This window comes from Osmerus eperlanus, chromosome 17 (assembly GCF_963692335.1).
Source record: "Osmerus eperlanus chromosome 17, fOsmEpe2.1, whole genome shotgun sequence".
Classification (NCBI taxonomy): Eukaryota; Metazoa; Chordata; class Actinopteri; order Osmeriformes; family Osmeridae; genus Osmerus; species Osmerus eperlanus.
Window position 1 is genome coordinate 4,311,043 of NC_085034.1, and position 23,355 is coordinate 4,334,397.

Here is a 23,355-nt window from a genome sequence, read left to right on the forward strand (position 1 = left end):
TTTGTGCTTGACATTAAGGCTAGCTCGAAATCGGTACACTTGATATCAACGTGTATATAGTAAAACGGCTTTTACTTTTTTGACTTTGTTTGTAGAAACGTTGATTTAATATTATTTCGTCCATGAAGACCAGTTAAAAAATATTAAGACCTTCACAAGATGGCCGCATTTACAGACTGTGTATGGTAGCCTACATCTTCCTACTTTATTTATTTTTTACACGTTCACTTCACAGAAGGACGGAAGTGAATTGGCTTGCAAAGCTGTTGCTGACACGTATTCCGGAGGTAAATAGATCTAGTTGTACGGTATTTCCAATGGATATTTTGATAATGAAAATTATAACTACTCAGAATCTTCCCTTGGTCAAGATAGCGAAAAAACGGAACAGTTCTGTCACGGCTTATTTTAGTTAGATATGTGTTGTTTTAGCGTGACTGCTGCTAGTGGTTTAGCTATCGCTGTAGACCCCGGAGAGTCAAATTAACAAACATTTGTAGATATATTTAAAATCATACATTCAACGACATATATTTTCACGATTAACAATGATTCCTCTCTATTGGTACCCATTTCAGGGTTTTAAATTAAGCAGGTAAATATGGATCCGAGCTAAACGTCAAGCAACAGGACTCAAAATAGACTTGGAGGTTCTTTCAAGCCATGGAGAAGTTTGGAATGACATTTGGGGGTGGCCCCAGTAAAAAAGAACTACTGGACACCATTGATGGCCAGAAGAAGCAACTGATCCAGTACCAAACCCGCTTTAAGGATGTGGTCAGGGCATACAAGAGCCTACTGAAGGAAAAGGAGGCTCTAGAGGCTAGCCTGAAAGTACTAACTGTGTCCCAGGAGGTTGACCTCAGCCAACGAAATGAAGATGGTTCCCTCAGTGCTGGCTTTGAACACCCTGTGCCCCCTGACCTTGCAGATGACCACTGTTCACTGCACAGTGAGGACAGTCTTGACACTGCAGCGTCCGCAGAAACAGCCACCAGCATCAACAGTGGGAGCACTAAGGGCGACCAGGCTGAAGAGGAGCCGAGCAGCTCCGGAGCAGAGGTGGGAGCCAGCGGCCCTGGAGGCCCCTCCATGTCCACAAGGTCTGAGGAGGCCAGCGGGTCAGAGAGTGGTATTAGCTCCAGCAGCAGTGCAAGCTCTGAGCAGCAGTCATCAGCCCCATCCACCTCCACAGAGGCTGACCGGCGGGTCCTGCAACTGAAGACCCAGCTGACTACCCTCACCAGCTCTCTTGCAACAGTCACTCAGGAAAAGTCCAGGATGGAGGCCTCATTCCAGGCCGATAAGCGTAAAATGAAGCAGGAGTTTGATGAGCTCCAGGGGAGGCTGGAGGAGGCTAGGAGGCAGCATGAGGCTGAGATACAGGCACTGCAGGACCAGCTGGCGGAGAGCAAGGCTCGGGTCATCACCCAGCAGCACGAAAGGGAGCAGGAGCAAGGCGACCATGCCCTCATGCTCCGCGAGCTCCAGAAGCTCCTCCAGGAAGAGAGGGGCCAGAGGCAGGATGCTGAGCTTAAGCTGGAGGATGCGAGGGAGGCCCTCATGGAGACCACCCAGGCTGCAGACAGGGGGCTGGATTACGAGGCCAGGCTGAAGGAGGTGATCCAGGAGCGGGAGGAGATCAAGAGGAGCCTGCAAGCGGCAGAAGTGGAGAAAAGCAAGCCTGACCCGCGGGTGGACGAACTGCAGCAGGAGATGGCAGAGCTCAAGAGCCACTTCCATCAGCAGCTACAACAAGAGATAAAAAAGGTATGTAACCGATTTATGGAGGAGTATGTCTGTCTTGGTAAACATCCATTGCATCATGGTTTCCAATGATATGAGTCAGTGTCTTATGGCTCTTCTATGCTTGTCATGTCCGCAGGCATCTCAGGCAGAGGAGTGTGTTCGAGAGCTAGCCCAAGCTGAGGAGGGCCGGGTGGCAAGTTTGGAGGAGAGGGTTTCAGAGCTCTCTGAGCTCCTCGGGGCATGTGAGAGGGCCAGGCAGAAGGACCAGCAGACGACACACAGGCTGAGGGAGCGCATCCTCCAGCTGGACACCGAGAACAAGACCCTGGCCATCGCTGCCTCCAACAGGGGCTCCTCCGACCTGACCATGGACGAGACCAACCTGGATGTGAACGTTCTGAAGGAGCGGCTGGAGAAGGTGAAGAAGCTGCTGGTGCTAGCCTCGCGGAAGAGCCCCGAGCAAGTGCCCGACATCGAGAAGCTGGCTCAGATGGAGGGCGAGCTGGGGACAGGTCCAGGGGGCGAGTCCTCGGACGGTGAGAAAACCTCAGTGCTGTACTACCAGCAAGAGCTGCGTCAGCTGAAGGAGGAATTCGAACGTTACAAGGTACGGGCACAGGTGGTGCTGAAGAACAAGAATGCCAAGGATGGCAGCCAGGCCAAGGAGCTGGAGGAGGCTCGCGACCAGCTGGCCGAGCTGAAGGAGAAGTACATCAACCTGCGCATCCACAGCGACGAGTCGGAGGCCAAGCACCGCCGGGAGCTGGAGGAGCGTCAGCAGGGCGTAGCAACGCTGCAGCAGAGCCGCAAGCAGGAGCTGGAGAAGACCGAAGTCCAGCACAGAGAGAGCCTCCTCAGGCTTGAGGGGGAACTGCACCGGCAGAGGGACCGCACGATGGCCCTGCTGGCGGAGAAGGACCAGGAGCTGGAGAAGCTGCGGGGCTCCGCTGCGTTCAGCCACGGCCTCGCCGCACAGCGGGGGCGCAGCAGCAGCGACGAAAAGGCAGCGGCCGACTCGAGAGCGCCAACTGACGTCGGCAGCGGCTACAGCGCCGACTCCACCATGGACGACCAGGCTCAGGAGGAGAGTGACATCTTTGCGCAGGCGTTGAGGCTGGCGATGCCCAGTGAGCCCACTCTGCTGCTGTACGCCGAGCAGCTGGCCCGCAAGGAGGTGGAGATCGGCTGCCTGCGGCGCCAGAAGCGTCGCCTGGAGGAAGACCTGCACCAGATGCAGGGCAAGCTGATCGCCAACGGGGAGAAGTACGACGAGGAGGTAGCCGAGTTGCGGGACCAGCTGGACAAACTTCTGAGGGACCGAGGCAGGGAGGGCTCCAACCTGGAGTACCTCAAGAATGTCATCTACAAGTTCCTGACCCTGCAGGACACCAGTGGGCGTCAGCAGACCCTGACCGCAATCCTGACCATCCTCCACTTCAGCCCACAGGAGAAGCAGACCGTGTTCAAACTACAGGGCCAGTCGTGGTGGGCCACTGCAGGGAAGAGGTAGAGACAGCTGTTGAGGACTTATCGGGCATATTGACATTGAGGTCATTGGCAACTTTCCTCCTATGGTCAACGTGTGTTGTGTTGTTAAGATTGCTTCAATAAAGTATATTTATTTTGGTGAGTTGATTGAGGCACTAACACTGGGTTTTTCCTTTGACCTTACTCTTAAACGTTGTGTAGGGAGCTGTTGTTATTGAAGGTGCAATATGTCCTGAAGCAGAGGAAATGTCAGTCACAGGAAGTCCTTCCAAAGCATGTTAACTCAGTAACTTCAACTAACTCCACAGTAAACACTACCCCTTGTATTTGCATCTAATCTCTGCCATTAATTACATTTATGTAAATGTATGTATATCAGGTGTTGTAACACTGTTGAAAGCAACTGTACCTTTTATCACATTTGCTGTACAGAAAATGGTATGAAGTAATCTCTACTTTATTTAAATCCTCTAGCTTTTTTAGTAGGATGATACATTTTATGGATAAAACAATGTTATTGAAATGTATATTTTTGATTTGATTAAATACAACTATTTTCTTGTTGAATCTCAGGAAAATGTCTTTGCTTGTAGTAGTGCACCCATTGTGATGTCAATCAGTCTCAAACTTTATTGGTTACACTCTTCATTGCCACCTTTGATATCAATATTAATGCCAGTTTATTTGATCACTTGAAGAGCAACTGTATAAACAAAATAAAAATCCAACATTAACTGGATCGATAGACTATTTAAGCTATTTGAGTAGATTCATCAGCTGTACTGACACAAAATACTTAATTAACCCCAAATAACATTTATGAAATCTTTGTAAACAATTGGAAAAACAAATAAATAATACTTTACATCTGAGAGACAGAAGGAGACACTGAGCAAAGGAAGTAAAGTGTACGAGGTCAATTGTGTTTACATTCACTGCAGTGTAACAAGTGATCTTGGAAAAATGTAAAGTGATTGATGAATGTCTATACAATGTCTGTGATTTTGGCTCAGTCTTGTCAAGTACAAAACAGCCTCTGCATTCAACAAGATTTTGTAGAAGGATGTTTATAAATTACCTGACCATAGATCAGATCACTTCTGAGATTATGTTTTTTGTGACCTAATTCATTTTGATAAATGTTAAACATACATTCAAGTTATTTTGACAAATTCATCTTGCACTCCACACATTACATTGCAGTATTGCAGAATCTATGTGGATTCATTTGGCTGTGCTGTGTATACTACTTCACCAACATTTGCCATTTTTAAGTACAAAACTGTAAAAGATCAAAAGTGTTCTACCTTTCTTATAGCAGCACTGTGGAAAGTAAAGAACATGGTTTTCTGCCATTGAGGTTTCTAATGATAAGGTAGGTCCATGACCAAACACGAGTTTACTATCTTCTTCACAGGTTTTGACTTTGCCATATAAAGGGCTGCACATGCATAAATAATGGTTTAAAAAAAGCTTACAGTAACAATTCCTGTAGACGTATGCCAAGTGACCACAGGTGTATATTTACATTTGCCTAAAATGCCCTAGCAGTTATCAGTATCAGTTAATGTGGCTGGAATGTTAAATACATCCAGTTCAGTCTGATTTGTGTTACAGTACATTCTAAATTCCAACCACCCTACTAATATAGGATAATGGTTTGGGAGATGGCAATAGATTTTGTGAAAATAAAAATTAAACATTATTAATAGTAAGGGGATATGTGTGTGTGTGTGTGTCAGTGCCTGTATAATACAGTCTGCAGATCCTCTGGTAGAGAGCTGATGACAGTCAGGATGTACTCCTCCAGCTTCTCCAGGACCCCCTCCTTCACTGGTAGCTGCTGCCTGGAAGCCTTCAACTAGAGAGGACAATCACCTCAGTCAACATCTAGTCCTAGCCCTCACCACCAACTTCCATAAATGTCAGTTACAATTGTATTTTAATTGCAAAACTACTCCTGCCACTGATTGCAAACGGTATAAGTGTTGTATCAATGGTAGACGACACGCTTAGTACCAACCAGTTTCTCTCTCAGCTTCAGAATCAGATCCACAATCTCCACTTCTGACTTGTCTTTAGTCCAACCCAGCAGGTCCTGAAGGAGCAAATCAAAACAGATGTTCAACCACTGATCTCCCAGGTTGCCTGGAGGGACTGGTGGAGAGACTATGCTGAAATATGGCAGTGATTGTACTCAAACTTGTATCAGGATGAACTTACAGCATCGCAGATGACCTCCAGATGGATACACTCTAGTTTCTGGGTCATCTCTCTGTGTCGAAGGCGATACCAGCCGTCAAAGTTGGGTGACCTAAAGAATCTCCTAAACAGCCATACAATACAGTAAAATACATGGTTATAGTCTGACTAATATCCATCTATAGTATGTCCATTAAGAGAAAGGAGTGAGACAGATAAGCTAACAGTCGAATCCATCAGGTGTACACACCTGTACAGGCCCATCCAATCCCCTTTGAGCACAGAGGTGAGCTGGGGTCCAGCGTGGTCAAGAGTTGAAATGAACTCCTCCTGACTAAAGGGTCGGATCTGAGGAGGTGTCTGGGAGGCATATATTGGAAGGACACACACACACACATTTCTATCATTAGAAGATGTCAACCTTGAAGAAAGTCCAATGTTCTAGAATATGCCACAATGTTTACCCACCTTCCAGGGGGAGACAGACCTGTGCAGGGGCATCAGGCTGGCCAGGTATCGCTCCTAAGAGACGAGCACACAGGTGAGACAAACAGGATGCACAGTGTGCGCGGCTGATGGGAAGCTGACAGGAAGATAGTGAGTGGTCTCACCAGTGGTATGATGAAGCTCTGAGTGAGTTCTAACAGATGTCTCCTCAAGATGGCGCTCTGAACCTCTGATGGCCTCTTCCTCTGGATCCCCTATAGACAGACAGGGAAAGAGAGAAAAAAGGAGGGAGACACAGTGATAAAGAGGGAGTGATGTATGAAGACACTTGTCAGTCCAGTGGACCTCATACTTACCTTCAAGAGTCTTTTGAGGAGGGACTTGTCTTTGTGAAGGAATGTTTTATATGCTGTGTAAATACCTGAAAGACCAAAGAGCAAGAAATGTGTTTTACTAAGTGAAACAAAGTTATGTTTTAATTAAAACAGTTTGCGACAGAAGACCAAATCTTATGTAGAACACATTTTACCTGGCTTAGTGTCCAATGTTTTCAGCTTAGCTAGTTTCTTTGCCTTTACCTGCTTAGGCAAGTCACCTGAAAAGACAGCAGGGAGATTAGATGTGTGATAGAAGCTGGTAATGTGGAAAGGTGCAAATGAGGCGGAAAGACTGTAGACAGGCTTCTTCTTACCAGACATCTTGAGTTCACCAATGCGTACAATATGGGGCCAGCACTGGAAGGTCTTAATGAAGAAGGGATTGGTGACACCTAGGGTCACATTAGGCCTGGAGCACCCCGAGGACAGAGGTGGAGCGATGGACAAAGAGGGAGAAGGAAAAAGAGAAACAAGCAATAAAAAAAATGAGCTCCAAATAATTCAAGAACAACTGATTCTACTACGACTACACAGTGCTAGTCAACTGTAGGTAGTTCAGAGCTGTTCACTCACGGTGCTTGTGTCCTGGTGGTATACTCCTTAAACTCATTGTCATGAATGGTAAAATAAGGCCGGAAGTCACAGCAATACCTCAGCGGAGAAATCGAGCTGGAGTAAGATTAAGGGCGAGGTCACATGGGAAAAACTCAACCATTTACTACACACCTGATCAGAATTTGGAAAGGAAATTACCATCACATTAGCTGTATCTTCTCTAAGGCTGTAATTACCTCACCAAAGCCAGCACGGTTTCCGAGGAGACCGCGGGAGATGGCGCCATAACAACAATGGGCTCCCCAAGCAGCATGAGCTCCCACAGCATCTGCAGGTGGATAAGGACTGACTGGAAACACCTGGCGGGGTCAAAGCTTTTCCAGTTAGATTAATTTTACTCATGGAAATGCATTCTGTGTTCTCCTAATGACAGACAAAAAACATTTCATGCAACTAGTGAAAATACAGTAGAAATTGTCATTTACTTGAACAGATCCAGCTCATGTATGGTGGGCAGCATCATTGGGGCTGGTAAGAGATTCTGGACAAAATGGAAAGAGAAATCAAGATTCTATCCTCCACTGAATGATCTTAAAAGTGAATCTTAGTGGATTAGAAGTAGTATACCTCTTTCAAGGCCTGCTTTACTGGGCTTCCTCCTTGCTTGTCATTCTTTGAGGGAATCCTAACCTGAAAGGAGTTCATACATGTCACACTGAACCTAGTCACATACGCACACACCCAATGTACAGTACATTCAAGCATGGCCATGTATTTTACCTGCAAAACCACACCCATCACAGGTAGATTTAGTGTGAGTCCCGGCACTGGAGAAGGCCATTGGTCGAGCTCATTACACACTGCAGGTCAGAGAAAGAAGTAGAGACGTTTATAGGAAAGATCTCAAATCCAAGAACCACAGATGAGTTATATGTTATTGACTGACCAGCTTCAAGGCAGGGCTCCAACTTCTCAAAATACTCTGGTGCTATGATCTGCAGTAGGTTTTGGAAAAAGTGGACATATGGTAGCCTGGACACTAGAACAAGTGACTTTGAAGGGAGGATGAGTAATATAAAGGGAGGGAAAGAAAGAGAGAAAAGTCATACACAACGGCTCATCTCACCACAAACCTGTTACCTGAGACCTTAAAAGTGCAAGCAGAGGCATTAAATCTCACCTTCTGAAAATAGCCTCTTTTGACAGACGTGTCCTTGACTTGTCTGAAGTACACGTAACCATAGAAATGAGCCAGCTCTCTCTATGAGACAAAAATATTAAATTAACATTATGGCAAGCGCTGCTAGTAACATCTAGTATCGAGTAACATCACAACATGCTGGGTCTGGGTGGAGACACTTAGAGAGACTGGGAGGGTGGAGAGACTGAGAGAATGGGTAGGCTGGGAGGGAGGAGAGACTGGGAGGGTGGAGAGCAGTGGCAGCTGCTGGTCTTTCAAAGAGGGGAAGCTCATTTTCGGCCTACATCCTAAAAATGTTTTATTTATTTGGCTAGTTCACTGGCTAGTTCACCCCTACGACAATAGCTTAGCCTACTGAATGAATGAACGAACGATGTAGTATTAAGCAAGGAGGAAATGTGGAAATTTGGTTACACTGAAACAAGGAACGTGGTGTATAATTGTATGAAATGTATGATGAAAATTGGTTAGCAATTTCGCAAAGCAAATACCAAGAAATAGGTTGCTGACTTTTTGTAGTACAAAATTACTGTCAATCAAAAGGAGATGCAGTCTTTCGACAGACCCTCCAATCATCACGCGTCCAGGCCAGCCCACTCTTCCCATCACCCCCAGAGACGCTGAGCGTCCAAGGCGGGACATAATCTCAGCATTCATCCAATGACCGTATAGTTTCGAAGCACTGAAAAAAAAACTGTTAAAAGCAGCCCCATTGAAGTCCATGGAAGCTGAGCTTCAACAGGGAAATGCACTGTGACGCTACGGGAATGTATGAGAATCAAATCAAATTTATTTGTATAGCCCTTTTTACACGCACGCATTTCACAGAGAGAAGGAAATCAGTCAGTCGACCTGCTAATATATGTAGCTGATTCTGAAAGAACTCGTCTTCGATATGAACGTGTTCTAACGCATTTAAAATGTTAACACAATAGTAAATATTTGACCATTAATTTTTTGAAATTTTAGGAGCTTCCCTTGCAGTCTTAAAGAAATCGCCACTGGTGGAGAGAGAATGGGGAGATTGGGTGGAGAGCCTGAGAAGGTGGGAAGGCTGGGAGGGTGGAGAGGCTGGGAAGGTGGGTAGGCTGGGAGGGTGGGTAGGCTGGGAAGGTGGGTAGGCTGGGAGGGTGGGTAGGCTGGGAAGGTGGGTAGGCTGGGAAGGTGGGTAGGGTGGGAGGGTGGAAAGGCTGGGAAGGTGGGTAGGGTGGGAAGGTGGGTAGGGTGGGAAGGTGGGTAGGCTGGGAGGGTGTAGAGGCTGGGAAGGTGGGTATGCTGGGAGGGTGGAGAGACTGGGAAGGTGGGTAGGCTGGGAGGGTGGGTAGGCTGGGAAGGTGGGTAGGCTGGGAGGGTGGGTAGGCTGGGAAGGTGGGTAGGCTGGGAAGGTGGGTAGGCTGGGAAGGTGGGTAGGGTGGAAAGGCTGGGAAGGTGGGTAGGGTGGGAAGGTGGGTAGGCTGGGAGGGTGTAGAGGCTGGGAAGGTGGGTATGCTGGGAGGGTGGAGAGACTGGGAAGGTGGGTAGGCTGGGAGGGTGGAGAGGCTGGGAGGGTGGAGAGGCTGGGAAGGTGGGTATGCTGGGAGGGTGGAGAGACTGGGAAGGTGGGTAGGCTGGGAGGGTGGGTAGGCTGGGAAGGTGGGTAGGCTGGGAGGGTGGGTAGGCTGGGAAGGTGGGTAGGCTGGGAAGGTGGGTAGGCTGGGAAGGTGGGTAGGGTGGAAAGGCTGGGAAGGTGGGTAGGGTGGGAAGGTGGGTAGGCTGGGAGGGTGTAGAGGCTGGGAAGGTGGGTATGCTGGGAGGGTGGAGAGACTGGGTGGAGAGACTGGGAAGGTGGGTAGGCTGGGAGGGTGGAGAGGCTGGGAGGGTGGAGAGGCTGGGAAGGTGGGTAGGGTGGGAGGAGTGACATCACCTGTAGTGTGACAGGTGCATCCCTGTTGTATGCATCCTCCTCTCCAAACCAGGAACTGCTGCGACCCACGGACTGACGTAGCCTGAAGCTGAACTGGGTGTCTCCAAGGCATCCTTGGAAATATGGCAGACATCAGTTGACCACCCAGCAAAGAAACTAGAGCTCTTGACTACAAGTCTGTGGTTACATCATTGCGTAACTGATGTCATGGCTGGAGGTACTGACTATAGGACCACGGAGGGACAGCTATATAATGGATTTACTCACCTGAGTAAGAATCGGGGAAGGATAGGTAGCAAATGCTGGTTTTCTGCAAGGCAAGGGGAAAATGATGATTTGGAGATACATAATGGTAGTATCCTTGCGTAGGTTCTGTACATTATAAGGACAATTCAGGAAACTAGCCTACAACTTAAATCGTACTAACTCTTACCTCCTTCTCGGTTAGTTTCACGTCCTGTGGATACACCAGCTGAGAATATCAAAGTGAAACTGTAACATTTTATAATAACTGTAACATCACTCAACCGATTAAGAAACTAGAATGTTTGCCTGTGAGGTTCACGTAGTCCATCCATAGCAATAAGTATTTAGTTAGCCAGCTATATCTAGCGCAGCTATATTTAGCTAGCTAGCATCACTGCCTGTCTGTAAACAACACCTGTCAAGGTGGATGCTGCTGACCACTGCCGCCGTACCTCAATGGCTTGTCCGAGCTCGAGGTCGAAGGTAACGACGCAGACACACTCCAGCCACGACGAAAACCGGGCCCATGGCAAACGCGAATCTGCATTTTCTGCTGCATTCTCCGTCTCAGTTTGTTGAGATTCAGAGTTGTCAAATGGGTCCATCACGAGTCAAGGGTCCATTTCCTCGTCATGTTCTGAAAAACAATTTCAATCACGGCGCCCTCTAGCGAGAAGGCCTTGCTATGATGCAGATGGTAGGGAGATACATCTGGTAATTGTAGTTCTTTACATGACACATTTGGGAAGAGCCTAGCATTTTCAAGCCAGGAGTTAACTTCAAGTCCCACAATGCACACAAGTCGCCACACTGAGTTGATTGTAGTTTTCAATAAAATTTCATTCAGTGCGTTTTCTTTAGGTTTCAAGACACATCATGGCTTCAGCTTCAGACCCCTGCTCCTTCTCCTCCATCTCCAAATGCCTTACGAAGCACCTGAATCTCACTTACAATGTTGACTTTGAAAGCCATGTACTTAAGTCGAAGGTTGCACTAACAATAGAAGTTTTGGAGGATAATTTTTCGTCTCTGGTAAAGTATTCATTGAGCTAGCTGTATTCGGTCACAACCGGTGGGATACCGCCTATTAACTGGCGGCAGCATGTTTCTGAAATTCATTCATTTACATTTTTATCTTGTTGCCGTTCATGTGTTAACACCACAACTGTTAGGTTGATCACAGTGTGAAAATGTAATAGCCTAATCTAATTTTTGTCAACATGGATGGATATGGTTGTCAAATAGAGGGTGGGACCTTGCACGTTAGTGTTTACTATGTTAAATGTAGTCGTGGCGGCGACTACAGCCTAACCTTATTGCTTTAGGGGAAATAGTACGAAAATATGTGCAATATTACATTAGTTATTAAACTAGGCTATTACATTAGCCTGGGGCAGGGGGGGGGGAGACAGACGTATGTCGTTGTTGTAACATTCATTCATTCTTCCACAAATGAAAACACTGATCAACCATAAAAACAATCGTAATGAAAAATATGAAATATGATATATAAAACTGTACAAAAAAGAATAAGGAATAACAGATCAAGGACACTCAGTCCTCACTGTCAGTGTCAGGACAGTTATCTCCCAGTTCCTCAGTTTCTTTTGTGTTGGCACATACTGTACATACTATACTGGAGAGCGACTGTCATAGCTGACTACATTCAGGCATTCACTACTGATCCGTTCACACAAAGCTAGGGAAGATTTAAATTAAATAGATAGTATTATGGCTCTCACCTAACTCTAAATTCGTATTAGAATTACTCCTTAGTACTCCTTACTATTCATTAGTATTATACTATAGATTACGTGAATAATATAAACCTGTAAAAATGAGCAAAACACGTAGAATGGAGCCATAGACAGCCAGACTCGGACTTTGACAGGTGTGGACTTAGATCCAGATCTTCTCACTTGTGGGCAACTGTTATTCTGGCGTGGGCCAGAAAGATATGACACCTTGTGTCTCACGATATGAACGTGTTCTAACGCATTTAAAATGTTAACACAATAGTAAATATTTGACCATTAATTTTTTGAAATTTTAGGGGACGCTGAGCTTCCCTTGCAGTCTTAAAGAAATCGCCACTGGTCTGAAGGAGGTTATGTACAATCTTTCTTTCTGTCCTCATCACCAACAGACATTAGACACTAAAGATCTGAAGATCTCCAAGGTAACAGCTAATGGACAGGCAGCCAAGTTTGCTTTGGGACCCAAGCACAGCTACATGGGGACTCCTCTGGAGATTACTTTACCCTTTGACCTCTCCAGGTAACCTCAACCATCAGAGCCACATCCCTCACAGCTAGGGTCAGGTCATGGCCATCAGTTTTGGTATCCACCACTTAACAGTGGTCCTTTCTCTTCAATCTTCTCTCCTCCCACATCATATAACATCTTTGGCAATATACCTTTCTCTCACATCTTTTCCAAACGTAAGTTGTGCCATGTGAGAAACGCCTGCTGGAAATATGTGTGTGTTGTAGGGGGCAGCATGTGATTGTGGAGGTGACCTACGACACGGCTCCCACTGCCTCCGCTCTGCAGTGGCTCACTCCTGCACAGACCGCTGGGAAGAAACATCCCTACCTCTTCAGCCAGTGCCAGGTAGCTGTCATGATACACACCTGTCTTCAGTCTGAGAACTCATATACACACATCCAAATGTCTTTTCCAGTTCCTTTTAGTGGTTGGACAGAAAAACTACTTTTATTATACAAATTCTACCTTTGTATATATTATTTTCTTCCTCCCATTTTCTCTTTTTATCCTTCCCTCATCCAGATATTCTTCTCTCTGTATTGTTACCTGTGTACAAAGGTGTTAAACTGATAAGCACATTTAAAGGACCTTGATCATTGCCTCCCTCCCTCCATTATTGCTGATAATGGTGCAAATATAATGTGCTATTAAGTGCCCTCTATGTCAGTGTACTTCCTGAGGGAATTTCCACAAGTTATCCGCAATGTTAAAACGTTTTTTGTTGTTGGATTTCCGTTTGTTTGATCTAGCTTTGGAAATGGCATCAACGTATCCCAAGGATGAAGCTCAGGCTAAACTGTTTATCTCCCCTCCAGGCCAACCACTGCAGAAGCATGGTCCCCTGTCAGGACAGTCCCTCAGTGAAGCACACCTATTATGCTCAGGTAACACACACACACACACACACCATCTGTACCAGGAAACCTGAACACATCATCTCAGTTTAAGGTAATATCAGTACATTTGTGTGTGTATAGGTATCTGTCCCCAAGGAGCTGGTTGCAGTCATGAGTGCTGTTCGTGACGGTCAGGTCCCTGACCCCCAGGATAACAGCAGAGTCATCTACCGCTTCAGACAACCAGTCAGTACATACCTCCACCTATCCCTTACTTCCATTAGGATCTTTCTCTCTTGCATATCAATCTCACTTTCACTCTATCCCACTATTATAGTTATGGCTGTTCAAGGTACAACTCTGCCAGCTGATGTAGCAGAATGACTGTCATTAACCAGACCAGTTATATACAACATGTAGATTATGAAGAGAAAGTAAGCAAAGCGTCCTGACCTCACAATCTGTTCATTGACCCTTGACCTTACCCAGGTGCCCATGCCCTCCTATCTCATTGCCATTGTGGTGGGAGCTCTGGAGAGCAGGTACAGACCACACACTCTCCTACCAAATCCACACTTTCAAACTCTGATGCCTCTCTGGATGTGCTTTAGAGAAGTCAAATGAAAGTAAAACATTTTTTATTTTATTTATTTTTTAACAACAAGAGAGATTGGCCCCAGGTCTCGTGTTTGGTCTGAGAAGGAGTTTGTGGACCAGGCAGCTTTTGAGTTCTCCGAGGTTAGTTCTACAGGATTTCTGTTGTTCCTTATTGCTTGTAGCAATAACTCTGTTCAATATAAGGTGTGTTTTTTGTTTGTTTCTGATCTGTATTTGTGTGTGTAACCCTGACCAGACTGAGACCATGTTGAAAACAGCGGAGGATTTGGCTGGGCCCTATGTGTGGGGACATTATGACATCCTGGTCCTGCCCCCTTCCTTCCCCTACGGGGGCATGGAGAACCCCTGTCTCACCTTCGCCACCCCTACCCTGCTGGTGAGGAACTGAACCACACACATTTCCCCCTAGCTTAATCACCCCATAAAATGTACCTTGGAAAGTCTGGTCATGTTTGTTATCGTGTTTATCTTTCAGGCTGGAGACAGGTCCTTATCGAATGTAAGTTTGGTGCACTTAATTCTTCAACTTTGTGTGTGTGTTTCCATGAAAGGCCAGGTGTGTTTATCTGAGTGTTCCTCCTCCAGGTGATAGCCCATGAGATCTCACACAGCTGGACTGGCAACCTTGTGACCAATAAGACCTGGGAGCACTTCTGGTACGCTACAAACCTCTCTCAGCTGGCAGTCAGTGGTGGACGTGTACTTTGTGGTGTCTCCTTTTGTGTTTCTCATTGAAATGTCAATCTAAAACAGGCTGAACGAGGGGCACACTGTCTACCTGGAGAGGATGATTGGCAGGTGTATGGAGAGTGAGCAGTTTAGGCAGTTCAAAGCCATCGGGGGCTGGAAGGACCTGCAGGAAGCAGTAAGTGTCAACACACGCACAAACGCATCGTGGTCTAACACAATCTTCCAATCTACCGTACTGTTGTGTGTCCGTGTTAGTGAGCACCCTGGCCCTCTGTCACCCGTGTGTTCCAGGTGAACACGTTTGGAGCCAACAATCCTCTGACCAACCTGGTGCCCGACCTGAAAGAGGTGGACCCCGATGATGCCTTCTCTTCGGTCCCCTACGAGAAAGGCTTTGCTCTCCTCTATCACCTGGAGGAACTCTTGGGCGGGCCGGGTAAGCCCACACATGCGCGCGCGCACACACACAGACACACACAGATACACACAGACACATATTCTTGCAGTTTTAGTTCTCTGACGTCTCAGTGTCTGTGTTTTCTCAGAGGTGTTCATGGCATTCGTCAAGTCCTACATCCAGATGTTCGCCTACAGCAGTGTCACCACAGAGGAGTGGAAGAACTACCTGTTCACTTACTTCAAGGACAAGGTACTCACCAACTTCCCCACCTCCCCTCTGTAGGGGACCAGTCCTAAACCAGCATGTGTTCTATTCCTTTTTCCCAGGTGGACATTCTGAACAAAGTAGACTGGAACGCTTGGATGCGCACCCCTGGCATGCCCCCCTTCAAACCACAGTGAGCACACCCTGCTCTACCAGGCCCTGACTGGAATTTGTTGTCCAAATCTAACTTAATACCGTTGAAAGTGCTTTTATACACCATGTAGGAAATATCCTATATCAAAAATCACCATGTTTGTATCACCAAATCTCAGGTATGACACCACCATGGCTGATGCCTGCATTGCTCTCTGCCAGAGATGGGTCAAGGTAAGAAGCCTGTGGCCCAGTGCCATTAGGTTGATAGAAGTCCTATCTCTGGAGGTTTATCTCACAGGTTATCTCACACCTCTCTCTCTCTCTCTCTCTCTCTCTCTCTCTCTCTCTCTCTCTCTCTCTCTCTCTCTCTCTCTCTCTCTCTCTCTCTCTCTCTCTCTCTCTCTGTCTCTGTCTCTGTCTCTGTCTCTCTGTCTCTGTCTCTGTCTCTGTCTCTGTCCAGGCCAAAGAGGGAGATCTGGCTGGTTTCAGTGGTGCAGACCTGAAGATTCTCTCCTCCCACCAACTCATTGAGTTCCTGTCTCTTCTCCTGCAGGAAGTATGGCACATCTGTCAATCCTCTGATCGCCACAGCAACTTAACATCAACCTTGTAGTAATGGTCAAGACTCTATGCTTAACCGTCCAATGAGAATGTGTGGTCCATCTCTGTAGGAGCCCCTCCCCCTGACCCATGTGAAGAGAATGCAGGAAGTGTACAACTTAAACACCTACAACAACTCTGAGATCCGCTTCAGGTGAGCGACCTGACTGCCTTGGTATCTCCATGGAGACTGTGTGTGTGCCTGTGGGTCTCACGGTGGCGTCCTGCCCTGCAGATGGCTCCGCCTGTGTGTGAAGTCCAGATGGGAGGAGCAGGTCCCCTTGGCGCTGAAGATGGCGACGGATCAGGGGAGGATGAAGTTCACACGGCCGCTCTTCAGGTAACCGTGGCAACGTCTGCCTGCCCATGCGCGGTCCCCTCTGTGATCGTGTGACACATGGCCTACTAGTGGCAATCAGTTCAAACAAGGTACGGTGTATCCTTTTCCTCTGAACCCGGCCCCGTTCTCCTGTGCCCCCCCCTCCTCTCACCTCAGGGACGTGTTCGGCTTTGGCAAGTTCCGGGACGAGGCTGTGCGGGTGTTCCAGGCTCACCGGGCAGCCATGCACCCGGTAACGGCCGGTCTGGTGGCCAAAGATCTCAAGCTGGATGTCGGCAACAGCACCAGCTTCTAAAACGGGAACACATAGAGGGGAGAATGCTCTCGTTGGTAATCTCCCCCGCTCCACTGAAGAAACCAGGAAGCACCTGATCATTACCGCTTAATACTGTAACTGCCTCTTCTTTGCGGGGAGGGGACATGTGTAAACTGGGAGTGTCTGTGTTTATATTAAAGGATCCATCTCAGGGCAGAGATTTTCTTAGAAAAAGACAAAGTTAAACTAATTATGAAGGTGCTTCTCTGGTAGTTGGCTGTACAGGCTTTTGTACCCATCATGGTGTTTTGGATGTCATTAAACAGTGAACAAACAGACTGTTCAAACATCTGCTGACTGTCCTTTTTCTTTATTTGTCTCTTGCAATGTACTGGTGAAGGTTTCACTGGATTCATTAAAAGTCAGACATCCGAGTTTGTTTTATTATACAACATACAAAGATTGACATACCATTAGAAGGCTTAGTAAATTAGCAGTGCCCCTCGTGTTTTATAGATGTTAATCACTACATCCAAGGATAGCGGGATATCATTTTAACAAGTCATGTGATCCTATCAGGTATGGCGAGAGCCCCAAGTAGTGAGGGTTCCAAGCCTGTCACGAGTAGGGTTGTGAGTTCAGGGTTCACCAGGCGGGGGGTGGGGGGGGTATGGAGGGCAACACACCCAGGGACATGCAGCTGTAGGCGGGATAACCAGGCCAGGGGGTCATAGCGGAGCACTACCTGCTGTCTGAGGGTCAGAAGCCTTTTAAGCCTGGCAACTGCAGAGGTGTAGTGTGGTAGGCCAGAGGATGTGCAGTATTGTGATGGCTGGCTTCCTGCTGGACAGGAAGTCATGTCTCAAGGCAGGCTGGGGTGAGGGTGTATGTGATGTCACAAGGCAGAGCACGGTGAAGCGTGGTACAGTAGGTGTGGAGGGGGGTTGAGGGGTCAGGCCCAGTGCAGACCCAGGCCTCGGGACAGCATGACTGCCTCCAGGTCTCGGTCCTCCTGGTGCTCCTGCTGCCTGTGCTCCTCCAGCAGGGACACCAGGGCGTCTCTCTGCTCCACCACCTCCAGCATCTCCTCCAGGATCAGCCTCTCCTCCACCAGCTCGCCCTCCCCCTTCAGGTGGTCTAGCCCAACAGGAGAGAGCAGGGGGGGATTTAGAGGGTTTGGTTCAAATGCTATGGATTCGTTTGTGTTTGAATAGCGTTTGTGCAGGCAGAGGAGAGGATGGGGTTGGAACTCACCATCCACGGCCATCCTCTCTCGGAGCTCCTGCTGAAGCCGACTCTGTCTGTCTTCCAATTCCAACTCTCGAGCACTGAGCAGAGACCATGAAAGAGTCAAGGAAGAACTCGAAGGGACACACAGTCCATTCCATGGGCTTGGAGAGTGCGATACTCACAATATCACGAGCTCCGACTCGTAGCGCACCAGAATGTTTTTCTGCTGCACCAGCTTAAACCACTGTTGCATCAGACCTGGGTTATCCTGCCTGCCCATCCCTACAGAGGAGAGAGGTGGGTCGAGAGAAAGAACACAAGTCAATTGTCTGGGGAGTGGACTGTGAAATACGTTACAACGCGACCCATGACCTCCACCTGGTAAGCGCTATACTCACCCCCCAAATATAAATCCAGCTCCTGGTTCTCACTAGAGTCTCCCCAGTAGTCTATAGAGAGAGCACATCGGGCATAAAAGACCAGAGGAGCACACACACGAACATGAGCACACACAGATCGACTAGAAACCCTCCGTGTGTGTATCTACCTGCTTCGCCCCTCAGAGCTTTCTCCACAGCCACGCCCCTCTCTTCAAGCTGTCTCTGTTTCTCCTCCACCTGCTCCAACTGTCTCTGGATGATCTGACAAACGCACACGCCGACACACACGCACACACACGCAGACATGCACACGCACACTGATCAAATACACTGTACAGTGTAGTAAACAACGCAAACACCACGTGTATCTGTGTGTGAGTGTGGGTTTATATGTGAGTGTGTGTAGTGTGTGTGTAGTGTACATGTGTGTGTAGTGTGTGTAGTGTGTACATGTGTCTGTAGTGTAGTGTGTACATGTGTGTGCGTGTAGTGTGTATGTGTGTGTAGTGTGTGTGTAGTGTGAACATGTGTGTGTTTGTAGTGTGTGTGTAGTGTGTACATGTGTGTGTGTGTGTAGTGTGTGTACCTGTGCTCGGTGCAGTCTCTTGAGCTGCTCCTGTTTGGCCTGTTTGCGTGCGGCCTTCTGTACCCTGCGCGTGATCCTGGCGTCCAGCTGCTCCTCCGCGCTGGCCTTCTGGAACAGCGCGTCGGTCACACTCAGGCTCGAGGGGTCCTTGAAAGGCACCAGCGCCCCCAACACCTCTGTGGGACAGAACGACTCGCTCCCTGTCTCCTTAGCGGGCGTCGTCTTCTTCACAGGACGCTTCTACAGGACAGAAAAGCGAAAGACGGACACTTACACACACATGTACACACAGGTCGAAGACTCTGTAGAGAAGCTATGCACTACTCCAGCATTGCTTTGGGGACTGGTCTAAAGGAGCACCACTGATGCCCACTCTACCTTGATGGCATACGCTCTCCTGAACGCCAGAGCATGTGGGACATAGGTGGTCTTGGAAAGATGAAGAACAACAAAATCATCCTTCAACAAAATGTGTGAATATATGTTTCTACTCCTTACTTCCATCATTTCTCCAAAACAAATTTAGCAAAACTACGAAACTGTTGACTTCAGCTATGATGTACACAATATAGGAGTCTGAGGCAAGTCCTTAAGATCTATGTGCCTGTCTAAAACTAAACTAAAAACCAACAGTGTCTTTCTTCCACTAAAACACGCAGTGTACCTCCTCATTTCCCTGGTCCTCCTCCTCCTCTTTTATAGTTTCCTTCTGGAGATCTGACGCCAGGTCAAAAATCTCCAGGCGTAGCTACAAACATTCACCCAACATGTCAACATCCTCAACACAAAATTACAACATGTGGCAAGACCTGAATGTAGACGGCGTGGAGTTATCAATATGTTATAATCAGAATACCTCCTGATTAATTGAAGCTTTACTAAAACAAATTCCAAGGCCAGCAGTTACTGTTCTCACTGTTAGTGTTGTGGAGATACGTCAACCTGCTGGTCTGAGATCAGTGATGTTCTTACATTGGCTCTGGGGTTCAGGGAACATCTCTCCATGACTGCAGAACAGGTCAGCTCAGATTCCTCCAACCAGCTCTGATTAACCTTCAAGGGCCTGCCTAAATATGGAGAGAGAGGAAATGAGGAAAAGTGTATTTGTGTGTGTACTGTATGTGTACTAAATGTCAGTCTGACCTGTGGATTTCCGTTCTTGAGCTTCCTTCCTGCCTGCTTCCTTCCTGCCTGCTTCCTTACTGGCTGCTTCCTTCCTGCCTGCTTCCTTCCTGGCTGCTTCCTTCCTGCCATGTTCCGAAGGGGCGGCAGCAGCTATCTTGTCTTGAGAGGAAGTCCTCTCCTTTTTTCTGTCCTTCTTGTACCCGGAGAAGACAGCCTTCCAGAGAGGCCTGGGTCTGCCCTCCTCCGTCCCCTCCTCGGGAGCACACTGGCTGGGGCCCTGCGTGTCCCTGAGTCCCTTCAGATGGGAGAAGATGGAGCCTCCCTGCAGAGAAGCGAGAAGCAGTGGAGGAAGGCTCTCTGTCAGTCTGCGGGGGTCCAGACCCCCCCTGCTCCTCCCTGAGGCGGGCTCAGAGCTCGGGGGGGTCGTCTCCTCCCGGGTTATACACATGGCAGCTCGTTCTAGCTCCCTCCTTCTTTCCACCTCCCTCTTTCTCTCCTTCTCCCTCTCCACTCTGGCACTGTGCTCCCTGACCAGCACCTGCTGCAGGGGCTTCTGAGGAGACAGGGGGGGACTTGTGTCCTCAAAGGGCTCTAATATATCGTCGTCATCGTCATCACCCAGGAGCTCCCCGAAAGACCCCCTGCTCTCACAGTCGGCCCTCCGCACCACCACAGCTGCCATGATAGGTGCAGGGCGAGGTGCGGAGCCAAGCAGACCCTCCTCCTGCAAGGCATTCTGGGTTACGCTATCCCAACATTCTTTGAGGCAGCGGGAGGGAGGGGTGCGGGGAGGGGTCAGAGTGGTGGTGTCGGAGGTGGTGGATTCACTGTTCATACCCACCCCAGAGCTACTGCTGGGATCACGCCTTCCTCTGTCCTTCATCCCCCTCTCTCTCTCCTCACGCTCTTTCTTCTCCTTTTTATCCTGCGCTTTCTCCTTCCCCTCTTCCTCAGGGCAAGGGGAGTAGCCGGAGGAGGAGTTGGGAGAGGAGGAGGTGAAGACGGAGGAGTTGGAGTCTGGGGTGGGAACGGAGGAGGTGGGGCTTCTGAGGGTTCTGCTGAGGGTGGTGATGTTGGGGAGGCTGGCAGGGCTGCGGGAGTCCAGACTGGGTGTGTCTGGAGCTGTTGTCTCAGGTGTGGTGGAGTCAGGCAAGACGATCTCAAGTGTGTGTGCGCCAAGGGATGTGTCGCTGAAGTGTGTTTGAGAGAGTGTGCCGTCATTGCTTCTGGGTAATGATACTGCCTCAGATGTGTGTGGAGGTGGGGGTAAGTCTTCGTCTAAGAGAGAGAGAGACAGATAGAGAGAGAGACAGATAGAGAGAGACAGACAGAGGACAAAACAAAAGAGGTTAGTAGAAAGTATATAAAAAGGTTATCTTAAATATTCATGTGGATCATAATACACTATATATTTAATTAACAATAGTATATGGATGACGAAAGAGGTTTAAGGTTAGGATTACAGTCCATGATGGTATAGGACAATCTAAGAATAATAGCTAAATGTAAGACCTAAAAAGGCCATTCTGAGAATATGCATATATGCAAACATGCATAGGTTCTAGAAACAGTAAAATTACCATTATTCAAGTGAAAATGTATTGTTAGTATTTTCTCTTGTACAGTTGCTACCTGTATCCTCCACCTCTTCTTGAAGAACCCACAACCCCGAATGGCATTCTGTCTCCCAAGGACAGTACTCCCCTTCTACCAACAGGGGGAGACATACACCACAGCGCACACACAGCACACACAGAGCACACACAGAGCACACACAGAGCACACACAGAGCACATACAGACACAGCACACCACATCACAGAAAATAGGCAAGAAAACGGAACACACAGACACTATATAGGGCACAGTGAGTGGGGAAGGAGCTCGACAAGAGTACGACAAACATAAAATACACACACAGAGACCTGACTAAACTTACCATCACTGGATTCAACATCATCCTCATCGTCATGATCGTCATCGTCATCCACCTCCCCCTCCTCCTCCTCCTCCTCTTCCTCATCCTCCTCTGCCTCCCCTGTCATGCTGTCTTTCTGCCCCCTCAGGCGGTTGTGCAGTTCCACCGCCTGCCTCCAGGAGGCTCTGGACAGTTCAGAGGTCACCGTCTGCGACCCATCCTCCTCCATGTCTGACTCAGAACTACAGCAAGACAGAGGATGTTTAGTCTGTTCTGTGTGTGTGTGTGTGTGTATCAAATCAAATCAAATTTATTTGTATAGCCCTTTTTACACGCAAGCATGTCACAGAGGGCTGTATGTGTGTGTGTGTCTAACCTGGAGCTCTCTGTGCTCTTCACCATCAGGCTGAGGTTATGATTGGCCAGCGTCTCCTCTGGCACCTCCTCCGGCTCCTCAGTCAGGTCAGACTCCAGGCTCCCCAGGGTCACACGGTAGTTCTCCAGCTCAATGCGCTCCGGCGTGCCGCGCACCCGCTTGGCCAGGACTGCCTCCCTCTCTATCAGAGACGCCACTGGCAACACACACACATAATCTCACAAATAAATACTTATACAGTTACCACAGGTTTCCTTTTTTGCACAAAGTTTTTGACATTGAAAAATAATCTATATCGAGCTTCACCTGAGGATCTGCGACCATCGGTTATCACCGTAGTAACAGGAGAGGGACCATCAATGGAGGATGGGAAGGGCAGAGAAGCCAGAGACCCCTGGGAGAGTCAAATCAGAGAGTCAAATCAGAGAGTCAAATCAGAGCGTCAAATCAGAGAGTCAAATCAGAGCGTCAAATCAGAGAGTCAAATCAGAGAGTCAAATCAGAGTCAAATCAGAGCGTCAAATCAGAGAGTCAAATCAGAGAGTCAAATCACACCAGCTGGCCCCAGCAGCAGCAGTATATATTCATTATTTGCATCCACACGCTAAACCACAAAATCCTTTGCACAGACGAACCAGACATTGAATCTCAGTGTTGTTCCAAACAGAGAGCTCCTTACCTGGGAGGTCCTCTGGGAGCGGGTTCTCTCCGAGGGTGAGGAGGGGGTGTTGGGGGCAGGCCTCTTTCTCTGGGCAGCGCCAGACAGGCGAAGGTCATAGTGAGGCTTACAGTAGAACTTCCCTATAAAACCACGTAGCACCACAGTATTAGAACCTCATACAGAGCATACAGAACATCACATCTTAGCAAACGCAGCAGAAATTCTGTTTGACAGATTTACAGATAAACTGACAGTTGATAACACACAAGCCTAGAAAATGACAGTTAAACAACATTATTTTACAGTACAACTCCCTCTCTTAATCACCTATCCTTCCAGGAACAAATCAACACTGGGTGATTTAAAAGAGAGAGATATCTTACAAAAGGACTCCTCCATAGCACACAGCACAGGCTAACTGGATCCCAGGTACAGACGTATACACTTCTATACCCAACGCTCACCCTCTGTAGATGACTGTGCTGACATATATACACCTCCTCCCGCCTCACGTTTAAATCCAAGTCATGTGACACCTCATCCC

At 48.0% G+C, this 23,355-nt stretch overlaps 4 protein-coding genes across 5 annotated transcripts in view; 2 read left to right on the plus strand and 2 right to left on the minus strand.

Moving 5' to 3' along the window:
* gcc1 (GRIP and coiled-coil domain containing 1) lies at positions 1 to 4,187 on the plus strand. Its single transcript, XM_062482931.1, has 3 exons — positions 1 to 287; positions 579 to 1,770; positions 1,886 to 4,187. Exons 2-3 carry the CDS (start codon positions 664 to 666, stop codon positions 3,257 to 3,259), a joined length of 2,481 nt encoding a protein of 826 aa, XP_062338915.1. The 5' UTR covers positions 1 to 287; positions 579 to 663; the 3' UTR covers positions 3,260 to 4,187.
* dennd6b (DENN/MADD domain containing 6B) lies at positions 4,054 to 11,201 on the minus strand. Of its 2 annotated transcripts, XM_062482934.1 has the most exons (20): positions 10,621 to 11,198; positions 10,356 to 10,394; positions 10,190 to 10,232; positions 9,923 to 10,035; positions 7,999 to 8,079; positions 7,765 to 7,870; positions 7,599 to 7,678; positions 7,446 to 7,508; positions 7,304 to 7,359; positions 7,055 to 7,177; positions 6,837 to 6,932; positions 6,578 to 6,672; positions 6,416 to 6,481; positions 6,243 to 6,307; positions 6,051 to 6,140; positions 5,908 to 5,961; positions 5,690 to 5,799; positions 5,461 to 5,563; positions 5,261 to 5,335; positions 4,054 to 5,098 (listed from the first exon to the last, which is right to left on the minus strand). In XM_062482934.1, exons 1-20 carry the CDS (start codon positions 10,771 to 10,773, stop codon positions 4,976 to 4,978), a joined length of 1,734 nt encoding a protein of 577 aa, XP_062338918.1. In that variant the 5' UTR covers positions 10,774 to 11,198; the 3' UTR covers positions 4,054 to 4,975. The 2 variants fall into 2 exon arrangements, with proteins under 2 accessions (XP_062338918.1, XP_062338917.1); XM_062482933.1 differs by having other exon boundaries at positions 7,446 to 7,678; positions 10,621 to 11,201.
* lta4h (leukotriene A4 hydrolase) lies at positions 11,008 to 16,888 on the plus strand. Its single transcript, XM_062482932.1, has 19 exons — positions 11,008 to 11,200; positions 12,315 to 12,445; positions 12,661 to 12,781; positions 13,252 to 13,320; positions 13,414 to 13,518; positions 13,762 to 13,814; positions 13,938 to 14,010; positions 14,126 to 14,266; positions 14,366 to 14,389; positions 14,476 to 14,546; positions 14,644 to 14,755; positions 14,872 to 15,016; positions 15,126 to 15,229; positions 15,307 to 15,377; positions 15,517 to 15,571; positions 15,801 to 15,896; positions 16,012 to 16,094; positions 16,176 to 16,280; positions 16,437 to 16,888. The coding sequence occupies exons 1-19, from the start codon at positions 11,045 to 11,047 to the stop codon at positions 16,573 to 16,575; spliced, it is 1,854 nt and encodes a 617-aa protein (XP_062338916.1). The 5' UTR covers positions 11,008 to 11,044; the 3' UTR covers positions 16,576 to 16,888.
* The window catches only part of LOC134037567 (protein-methionine sulfoxide oxidase mical3a-like), an 18,076-nt gene continuing 11,608 nt past the window's right edge, over positions 16,888 to 23,355 (minus strand). The window contains exons 12-26 of the mRNA XM_062482929.1: positions 22,830 to 22,951; positions 22,457 to 22,544; positions 22,151 to 22,346; positions 21,796 to 22,016; positions 21,490 to 21,564; positions 19,876 to 21,135; positions 19,705 to 19,799; positions 19,397 to 19,480; positions 19,111 to 19,161; positions 18,733 to 18,972; positions 18,314 to 18,407; positions 18,165 to 18,215; positions 17,949 to 18,048; positions 17,791 to 17,864; positions 16,888 to 17,673 (exon numbers count right to left, since the gene is read on the minus strand). Coding sequence (XP_062338913.1) covers positions 17,489 to 17,673; positions 17,791 to 17,864; positions 17,949 to 18,048; positions 18,165 to 18,215; positions 18,314 to 18,407; positions 18,733 to 18,972; positions 19,111 to 19,161; positions 19,397 to 19,480; positions 19,705 to 19,799; positions 19,876 to 21,135; positions 21,490 to 21,564; positions 21,796 to 22,016; positions 22,151 to 22,346; positions 22,457 to 22,544; positions 22,830 to 22,951 — 2,936 coding nt within the window. The 3' untranslated portion in view covers positions 16,888 to 17,488. The remainder of the gene's footprint in view (positions 17,674 to 17,790; positions 17,865 to 17,948; positions 18,049 to 18,164; positions 18,216 to 18,313; positions 18,408 to 18,732; positions 18,973 to 19,110; positions 19,162 to 19,396; positions 19,481 to 19,704; positions 19,800 to 19,875; positions 21,136 to 21,489; positions 21,565 to 21,795; positions 22,017 to 22,150; positions 22,347 to 22,456; positions 22,545 to 22,829; positions 22,952 to 23,355) is intronic.